General features: G+C 34.3%; 1 protein-coding gene across 1 annotated transcript; it reads left to right on the top strand.

Annotated features, from left to right (window-relative positions):
- Positions 1-826: 826 nt before the first annotated feature.
- On the top strand, positions 827-9,063 carry LOC132192072 (uncharacterized). The gene is made up of 7 exons (XM_059607277.2): positions 827-1,128; positions 3,588-3,678; positions 6,674-6,789; positions 7,065-7,124; positions 7,208-7,273; positions 8,480-8,679; positions 8,757-9,063. Exons 1-6 carry the CDS (start codon positions 1,072-1,074, stop codon positions 8,669-8,671), a joined length of 582 nt encoding a protein of 193 aa, XP_059463260.1. The 5' UTR covers positions 827-1,071; the 3' UTR covers positions 8,672-8,679; positions 8,757-9,063.
- The last annotated feature ends 1,329 nt before the right edge of the window (positions 9,064-10,392 follow it).

The raw sequence follows: 10,392 nt of genomic DNA on the forward strand, positions 1-10,392 counted from the left end.
CGAGCAGCATGGCACATTGATGGACTATCCCAAATATCAATGGTTATATATAGTCTGGCTACTGTGCGCGTCTGGGTCGGTTCAGTCACAATTAGGGTGGCAAAACCAGAACGTTAGGAAACCCTAATTGAATAGAATATCAGTTAATTCAGTTAGCAAAGCCAATTTTACTAGTGCTTGTACAGAAAATAAGAATTATATAGCTACGCACAAATTTAAGGACCAAGTGTTTGTTTTTAGTTTTGTTTTGTTTTTATTTTTATTTTTAAATTTAGGTTAGTTTTTATTTTTTATTTTTTATTTTTTTTAAATACGTATGAAAATTAAAAAATGAATGAGAATGCATGTATGTAATTATGAACACATTAATTTAATAAAGTAAGTTGAAGAAATTTTCTCCAACACAATTTTAAAGGACTTTATCCCAAAATCAGTAGGAATATTTTGAGTTTGTTGAAATCTAGAGTCACCTTTGTGCAAATTCCATGGTTATTCCAGTATATCCTTATTAAGTCGATAACTATATATATCGATTTTTTTTTTTTTTTTTTTTTTCTCTGAGCAAAAGAGGAAAGGCATCACTTGTTACAGAGGGAGATGACGTCCTGTGAACCTCTGACAACACACACCATAGAAAACAAATGAAAAGAAAAAAAGAAAAAAAGAAAAAAAAAAGAAGCTATTGACAAAAAAAAGAAAGAAAAGAAGGATAACAAGGCATAAGTACCTTCACTACCTTGTGAGTTCTGAGTCTGACTCGGTATTAGGCACAAAAGAAAAAAGAAAATGAAAAAAAAAAAAAAAAAAAAAGAAGAAGAGAATATTCTATTTTGTTTTGTTGAATTTCTTCCTTCTTTCTTTTATTTTTCCCGGTAGATTTTTAACAGAAAGAAGCTGCAAGGAAGGAAAAGTGAGAAAGAGGGGAAAAAGCAAACGCTACCATTCTCCAATCGAATCAAATTAGAAACATCTCCTTGTTGTGATCGATGAGCTTTTAAGTTTTCGCACAACCCAGATAGATAGAGAGAGAGAGAGAGAGAGAGAGAGGCAGAAGACGGATTGAAATTCCAAATGGGTCAAGCGTTTCGGAAGCTCTTCGATTCCTTCTTCGGCAACACCGAGATGCGGGTACACACACTCACTCACTCTCTCTTCCATTTTTATTTTTTCTCAAAAGATATGTGCTTGATGATTTTACATACTGGGGTGTGGATGGATTAGATTATTACAGCTCAATTTTTTCTTTTTTGGGTTATGCCTAGGGTTGTTATTGTTGTTGTTGTTGGGTTTTTTTTTTTGGGTTGATTCTATGTGATTGTTATTAGCACGTATTACAAGCTTTTATTGTTTTTGCCGATTGTTTTTGGGGAAAGTGCAGTTACAGCGAATCTAAAATACTACTCTTACTGTTTTATATCTAAAATTATAGCTCACTGCACAATAATTTTAGACTACAAGTATGCATGTGCTTTGCGAAGGCATATGCAATACAGTAATTTTTTTTTGCTTTCTGATAAGTACCAATACAGTAATAACACGAATACAGTAGCTCATGGTTGAAAGGTGAAAAGATAAGCATCGGTGAAAATTAATGAAAGCGTTTAATGCAAGATTTACATCAATGTGTTGTAGAGCAAAGCCTTGAATTCTCTGAAAATCTTGACAGGCAGAGAATCGTACTACCGATGGAGAAGGAAGAGGGCAGGTGTAACACAGATTCTTTCTTCTTTAACTGATAAAAGCTACCTCTTCCCCCCACAAAGAAAAAATGATAGGAGTTACACATACTCAGTAGTGGTTACACACCTATGTAATGACAATAACCGGTTGGGGGGATATTGATTGGTATTCCTTAGTCAAAGAACGCTAGTAGAATGCAAATTTTGTTAGCAGAATATTAGCAGCAGGCCTTGAGAACACGACTGCTAATAGAGATTAGACATTGAGCATTATAAATTTATAACATACTTCAAATAAGGAACTAATCAAGGTGAAAGGTGCTGGAGAATTGGTGAAAAATGCTGCTCTATGTCTCCAATTCCTTCGACATATCTTCCTTCCTCATCCTTTCCTCCTCTGCTAGACCACGACCCTCTGCAATTTCATCAAGATTCCGAATACCCTCCAAAAGCTCCTTCTTTTTCTTTCCGATGGCACCCAATACCTCTTCATTTCTTTTTTTTTTTTTTTTTTTTTTTTTTTTCAGATTTGCCTTCATGGCTTTCAACTTACTAGCCAATATATAACTTGGTAAACCGGAGAAGTTATAGGACAACAGTTTGCATATACGTAGTTGAATTAGTGTCTTATGACTTGTTTAATAGGACAGAAATATATTTGTTTGCAGAATATTGGATGGTACCATGGAGGGAATTATGATAATGAATGTGGAGTGAAAGGGTCCTTTTTTGAGCCTTTGGATCATTGTTTCTAGTTCTTCCATGGTCATATATAAAGTGGCTGTTTTCACTGCCAATGGTTTCATTTTTTCTGTGGCCTTATGAGCTTAAGAATTATGTCTTAGGTCAGCGTTCATTGGCTCTAAAAGAGGTTCAACTTCTGCTAGGAGTGTTTGTTTATTTGAGGGTAGTGACAACTGTGAATCTAGACAGGTTTTTGTTGTATACCCTAGATCAGAGTGAGACAGCTATTTGTTACTGAATCACATACCATTGGAAGGTTGTCTGCTCCTATTTAGATTCCATTGTTCTGAAACTTGAATATTTTGGTTTGTAACTTTTTAAGCTTACCTTTGTGAAATTATTTGTCTAATATTCCAAATAACTGAAGGTTACCAACAAGCAGAAAAATTTCTTGTGTTGCACAGTATGACTAGATGTGCTTGTTGAACTTGTCATTCTTCCTGGAACTCTCCTTGTTATAAGTTTTGATTATAACACCTTTGGAAACATATTATTTGTAATAGTGGTAACGATGATAATTAAATTGATTGTCAATCTTTACAATTTACTGCTGACCTTGTTGATGTTGCCCATATCATTGGTTTTCGTTTATAGGGTTACAATTAAATTTTTTTTTTTGGGTTAAAACATGGTGGGGGGGAGTTGATTTTTATGTCCCATTCTAATTCTGTATCTATGTTTTACCTTTTTCTTTCTTTTCCGTGTTTCCTTTTGCCTTTCCATGCACATTTTCCTTCAGCAGCATATTAAACTCACACTTCTCTCTCTCTCTCTCTCTCTCTCTCTCTCTCACACACATTTTTGTTTTTGGTTCTTCTGATTTCAGTGCACCATATATATCTCTGTGTGTGTGTGTGTGTGTACATTTTACGAATACTTACTCGTGGAGTAATCTTTCTCTCCTTTTTATACCGCATCCCAAACACATTATGCTGTTTTTTGTTTGTTTGTTTGTTTTTTTTTTTTTTGTTTTGTTTTGTTTTGTTTTTTTTCTTTCTTGGTAGGCCCGTTTGTTATGGACAATTTATTTTAAGCATCTCTTTTCTATATGCCTAACTTCTTACTTGTTTACTTTGTGGTTATGCCATGATATGCACAGAGTTTATTATTTAGCATATGTCCTGCCTCTCTTCTTATTTGTAATTCTTATTTGAGCTGGGTTAGGTTGTGATGCTTGGCCTGGATGCAGCTGGAAAAACAACTATACTGTATAAGCTGCACATTGGGGAAGTTTTGTCAACTGTTCCTACTATTGGTAAGTCACATTGCTCATGAAACATGATTTTTTGACTGTTAAATAAGGCTTATGATTTGATCATGTCATCTATACGTTCAACAGCTAGTGAAGTTTTTCTTTCCCTTTTGTGAGCAGTCTAATGATGTCTTATTTTGCTATTTAGTTTCTGATCTTATGTTTTGGTTGATGGGAAGTTTAGGTTGTTTTGTTCCTCTTATTTTGCTGTTTAGTTTCTGTTCTTATGTTTTGGTTGATGGGAAGTTTAGGTTGTTTTGTTCCTCTTATTTTGCTGTATAGTTTCTGTTCTTATGTTTTGGTTGATGGGAAGTTTAGGTCGTTTTGTTCCTTTCCCAAGTTTGCCAAAACGATATGAAGCTATCATAAATGAAACAATTGGAACTTGGTAGAAGAACTTATGTGAAAATATTGACAAAAGCTTCCCTTTTTCCTAATATAGATTCAAGGGAAAACATGCAGGAGTGGTGGGAAGAAATAGATGACAAAAAGAACATAAAAAAAGAAAAAAGAAAAAGTGTGCTTGTTTGAACTGATGAAATTGGATCATTCTTATCATCTAAGTAGAACCATGGGATCTTGGATAGCAGCACATAATAATTTACTATTTTCTAGTTTTTCTGATTTTTTGAACTGTTCTTCTTTTTCTCCTGAATAGGGGGTTCTCTTGTATACTTTTTGTTCTGCGTTTTTCAATGAGGTTCTATTACTTCTCAAAAAAAAAAAAAAAAAAAAAATTATTGGTTGCTTAGTAAGATGAAAAGAACACTACAAATCTATTTTCTTCCACATTAGTTTGAGGTAGTGAATACTCGAGATTTAGTGATCCAGTCAAGGTTAATATAATATTTTTTTTTCTCTATTTCTTTTGTACTATGAAGTGCAAGAAAAAGAAAAAAAAAAGAAAAAAAAAAATCATAAAGTTTTCCCCTAATTTTTGCCCTAAATGTTTACAAATTAATCCTCATAAATGTATGTAGGGCAATTCTCACAAAATATTGAAGAATATAGTTTTCATTATGCATTAGTAGTTTTTTAAAGGTTAGCTGGTTAAATAAAAAGAATCGATGTTATTAGAAGTCTATGCATGGAAAAAAGAATCATGACAAGTGTATTCATTAAAAAACAAAGTAGCTGAACTAGAATTTTAGTGATTATATTCTGAGCAATCACAAATTCAAGCATATTTCAGATGTGCAAGGTGTCATAGTATATTATTGCCGTTGAAAATAGTATTTGGAGCTCTACACAAGAATGTTGTAGTATAGGGTACACTTTTCTTGTCCTCGCTTGGTATTTCTGATACTCATCCTGCATGGTTATCTGTGGAGGTAAACAAATATTTAAACGTCTCAGATAATCGTGCAGGGATGATACTAGGTTTTTCCATTCTGTTTGTAAGGCGGTTAGGCTAATAATCTATTTTATTCTTTTCAGTTAGCACTGCAATTGAATTATATAATTTGATGACTTTGTTAATAGTTATCCGAAGCTTAGATTACTTGGGAAGACAATCTAGGGAGGTTTAGACCTGTTTTGGTGTTGCCATCATTGTATTAGTACCATCATTCTTGGTTGTAATCTAAGTATCTTGTGACGGTAAGACATGTTGTTCTGTCAGATATTTTGGTGGGATAGAATGTCTCCCTATGCTTTAAGTTGTAGATTCCTGTCCTCTGATTCTGCTTTTATGCATATGTATTCATATTGTATACCATCTTTAAAATTTTGACTTTTTTTTTTCCGACGCCGAGTGTTGTTATAAGTTGTAAGAACAACTCCAGCAGATTAGCTAAAGGGCTCATAATAGCTATATTTAGCTATTATGAGCACTTTTTCGTCTTCAACAGATTAGCTCCAGAGTAGGTAAACTACATATTTTACTACAGTGAATAACAACTTCTTGCTATTCACTGTAGCACAATGTTCAAATTTTTTAATATATATATATTTTTTCTCTCTCCTCTCACTCCCCCAATGTTTCTCTCTCTTCACTCCCTCCCTCAACGGCTTGGTTCGCTTCAGCCTTCCTTAGTCCTTTGGAGACTCACTTTCTCCAACAAGAAAGTTCATCTACACTCTGTTTTTGTTGAGACGTAGGCAATATTTATTGGTTCCCATATTGCAATTCTCATTTCTCAAAATTATTGCCATTGTTATTGTTTTGATGCCGTTCTTGCTGCCACGAGTGGATTTCAGGCCAAGAGAGCATGACCCAAGGGGGCATGGATTTCTCGACTGCTTTGCTATTCCCTTCTCAGCATGACCCTAAAGGGCATGGCTGGTAATAGAAATCATACCGAGGAGAGGAGGAAGGGGTTCATATAGGAGCTGAGAATTGGGAATTGCTTTAGATGATGAACAGAGGCTAGAAAAAGAAAAGAACAAAGAAAGATTAAAAAATAATATTTTAAAAAAGTATAGAATGAAATAAAGAATCTGTTGGAGTTAGTATTAAAAAATGAGTAGCAAAAATAGAGAATTGTGCTTTTTGATTAGGTAGTATACCTCTTACTGCTAGAGATGCTCTAACCAATGGAGGGAGGCTGTCATTCAGTGGCTTATGCTCTCTACACAAACTTTAGTAGGGACTCCATTATTCGAGGAATATCACCAAAGGAATTTTTATGATGTCAAGACTCGCCAAAATGTGCATGTTGGAGCCATTTCCAATACAAATAGCAGTGTTGCTAAAAAAATCATATCAAGCGCCAGGACTTATGATAAAGTGTGCTTATTATCTATTGGATAATCACCTGTGTGCCCTATCACCCCTCTTTAAAGCATCCTCATGCTGAATTGCTGTCTGCAAAAAGCTAACAGCATGACATGGCCCATGTGATTTTGTTATGGGTTTTTCATCTTGGAAATTGTTGTGTTTTTTTTTTTAAAAAAAATGTAATTTGTCAAACATTTCAGTAGTTTTTGCATTTAAAATCTCCAGTGATCACCATTATGTGAAGGTTGAAGTACAATTTGATTTCCTGGTTCATTGCAGGTTTCAATGTGGAAAAGGTTCAGTATAAGAATGTGATATTCACAGTTTGGGATGTTGGTGGTCAAGAAAAGTTGAGGCCACTCTGGAGGCATTACTTCAACAATACCGATGGGCTGGTAATGATTAATTTCTATGGTCTTTTCCCATAGTATTATTAGTTTATGGAGGCATCGCCGCCCCCCACCCCCCTACACCCCTGCCCCCCCTCTTTTTGCATCTAGCGGCAAAAAAAGTGTTGCAATTTTCTTTGTGGTCTCGATAAAAGAAATAGTATTTTTAAGGAATTAGTACTTCCTTAGAGAAATAAGAAATTGTTGTTATTGATCCTTACATATCTACACTTGCAATGCGGAAAGAATTCATGTATCTGTAAAAATATGTCTTGGTGCAGATCTATGTCGTTGATTCCTTAGACAGAGAGAGAATTGGAAAAGCAAAAGCAGAATTTCAGGTTGTTTATTCTTAAAGATTTAATAACTTAAATACAACTTTGTGGCTAATAGCTTCTCAGTTGACCTACTAATTTTCTTTCAGGCCATCATCAAAGATCCATTTATGCTCAACAGTGTTATCTTGGTATTTGCCAATAAACAAGACATGGTATGTTTCATCAGTAATATCTGATATTCTTTCTTGCATCTGAATGATATGAGAATACACGCTTGCATGGGTTTGTGTTGGATCCATTAGTTATGCACATCTCCTAATCAGTGCCTTGCAGTACAAAGCGTTTGATACATGTTCTACAGTGATCGATACATAGGAGATTCTAGTCTTCACTATGCTAGTTTGGAATTCTTATATATCACCCTTCACACTGATAAAATAGGAAGTTTATACAGAAGTCAGAAAAAAGCATGGTATCATAGAGAAAATATATTATAGAAATGATTGGTACTCCTGTGTACTTAGGGGCGCCTTATGCTTTTTAATAATATAAACTTCATTCCTTGTCAAAAATAAAAAAATAATAAATAAATAAATAAATGATTGGTACTCCTGGACTGGCACTTGGCCCTTGGACCAAGTCAATGTTCTATCAGTTAGATTGGCCTGTCTGGTTTGGATTATATAACATTGTTAACACCCTTTCAACTTCCCAAACTTTTCTTTTGGAATATAATTAAGAAATATACTAAGCATGGTTAATGAATTGATTGCATTAAATTTTAGAGAAAAAGCAAAATAAGGAGCAAATTTTTTAAAAGGCCTTTTGTGACAGCAACAAATTATGCAGCTTGGCACATCTTATAATTGGTTTTCATGATTGGCTTGGATCACCATAATATTAGAAAGGGAATGTATATGGAAATATATGCTATATTGACATATTTAACAACTAAAAGTTTGTTTTATTGGTATGTGTCTGCTAAAACTTTGAACTCAAGTACTTGTTTCACCCCACGCCCCCCTCCCCCCCCAACACACAAATCCCCACCTAGGAAAAAAATAGAGAAAGATTTAATGACATTTTTTCATGTGATTCTCAGAGCTGGCCAAACATTTTTAACTTTTGAATAATCTCAAGGACAATTTGGTGGTTGTTTTATACTTCATTGAGGCTTTGCCATTGCATACGTAATATTAGTGGAGGACACTAAAATATCTTTGGAAGTTTGTTCACAGACTTCCCTAGCTGGAGATTTTCTCCTCATAACCTTACTTGCAGAATTAATGATTTTTATGGCATACAGACTTCCTTGTACAGACAAATAAATAAATTAAAGAAGAAAAACATATTTCACTGAGTAGTCCTATGCAACATTATATTTACTTGATGATTTTATGCTTTCTCCTCCTGTTCAGAAAGGAGCAATGACGCCAATGGAAGTATGTGAAGGACTAGGTCTCTTTGATCTCAAAAACAGAAAATGGCACATACAAGGGACTTGTGCGCTTAGGGGAGATGGCCTTTATGAGGGCTTGGACTGGTTGGCTGGAACTCTGAAGGAAATGAAAGCTGCCGGATACTCTTCAGTTGGCACCTCATCTTTCTAATAGTCCAGGTTGAAACCATCTACCTACTTGATCAAAAGAAGCAAGCCATAAATTTCATTTTGTTCTCATTCACTTTTTTCAGCAGGGTTTTATGTGGCCTTGGTCCTGTCAATTGATAAAGCTAAGGAGTACGGGAGTTGGACGTTGGAAAAAAATCCTGACATGTATCAAAAGTTTTGGGCAGTTCTAAAGCAAACGAAGTTTAGTAGGTGCTTACTTCTGGCATTGACACTTAAAACATGTGTTTTCTACCAATGTGAATTGCAGATGCAGGTCCTGCCATTGATAAATATAATTGGAATCTGGGAATCTATGTATGCTTTGAATGCCCCTAGAATACTGTTTGCATATATTCTTAATACTATATAGAAAACCGATGGCGGTTCTTTCTCTCTCTCTCTCTCTCTCTCTCTCTCTCTCTCTCTCTCTCACTCGTGAATTCATCCATGAATGCTTTGTGCTATGTGCTTGATTCTTTAATGTAAATACCAAAGACTTGTCAAGTCTTGGAAAGGATTTTATACATATATACAGAATGATATATGGGAGGTATCCCTAGTGAAATTGAATTGGGTGTCTCAAGTAGTCGAGCAAAAGCTCATTTGTTGAGGGTTAAGGGGGTTCAAGCTGCCAGGGTTGCCCTCAGCAATTCAGGATGTGTTTCTTGGTGATTATGCCCAAGGAGAAACTCAGGAAAGACCTTTGATTTTTATTTATTTTTTTAATTAATTAATTTTTTTTTTTTTTTAAAGATTATTTTAGTGCTGGCATTAGTCTACTCTTACATGATTTTCACCATCAATGTATTGATAAGATTGTGACTAATAAGACTGTTTAGTTAAATCTACAATTAAATCTTCGCGCAGATAACATCCCAGCACTCTAAAGATCAATTCTCTTCGCATCACTTTTTCTGGGCAGCTTCTTATGAAACGAAATTTTCTATTCAAATCTCTTATTCTGGTCTCCTTGGAATCGTTCAAACATATATTTTTTTTAAGAAATGATGCAACTATATAATAAACTCTAGAGTTTTGGGGTAAATTATTGAATTCGATCATCCTTAACATTTGGATTTGTATCATATGGATGGGTATAAAAAAAGTATTTTAAAGATTCTTGCGGTATGCACTCATTAAATCGGTTATTCCATACAAATTTGTCCACTTTTATTCTGGAGCCCTACAAAATTACAATTCTACATTCAAATAAAGAACTACAAAAAAGCGAAATAAAAGGAAAAAACAAAGAAGAAGGGGTTGTTGGGTGGTCATCTACCTCCAAATTTAACATTTGGGGTGGTTCGGCCACTTTTAATAGTGGCTGAATCACTTACTTTTGGAAATTGTTCACTCAACTTTAAAAGATAATTTGAGTTTAGTTGATCATTCTTACTAGCTTAAAGCTACTATTAAATGTCAGTTTAAAGGTGGTCCATAAGGAAGGCTGAACACCATTTATTTATTTATTGGAAAAATGTATGATAAATCCTTGAGTTAGCCCTTCAAAATTTTAATATCCTTAAGTTTTTTTTTTTGAAAACTTAGTTCCTGGGTCAATTGAAATGACAATAAAATCCCTGCCGTTAAACTTTTTTAACAGATGTTAGGAAAACTCAAAACGCACCGTTTTACTCCATTAAAATATTAATTTTTTATTAATTTAATTAAAAAAATTAAATCTTAAAAAAAAAAAACAAATTTTTTTGTAGGAACCGACCC

The sequence above is a fragment of the Corylus avellana genome, chromosome 2 (assembly GCF_965113065.1).
Source record: "Corylus avellana chromosome 2, dhCorAvel1.hap1.2, whole genome shotgun sequence".
NCBI lineage: Eukaryota > Viridiplantae > Streptophyta > Magnoliopsida > Fagales > Betulaceae > Corylus > Corylus avellana.

Bases quoted from the DNA above. Each gene is read 5' to 3' on its own strand.
- LOC132192072 (XM_059607277.2), top strand. From the start codon at position 1,072: ATGGGTCAAGCGTTTCGGAAGCTCTTCGATTCCTTCTTCGGCAACACC. The intron at 3,679-6,673 runs GTAAGTCACATT...GGTTCATTGCAG, and splicing joins GTCAACTGTTCCTACTATTG to GTTTCAATGTGGAAAAGGTT. The intron at 7,125-7,207 runs GTTGTTTATTCT...ATTTTCTTTCAG, and splicing joins AAGCAAAAGCAGAATTTCAG to GCCATCATCAAAGATCCATT.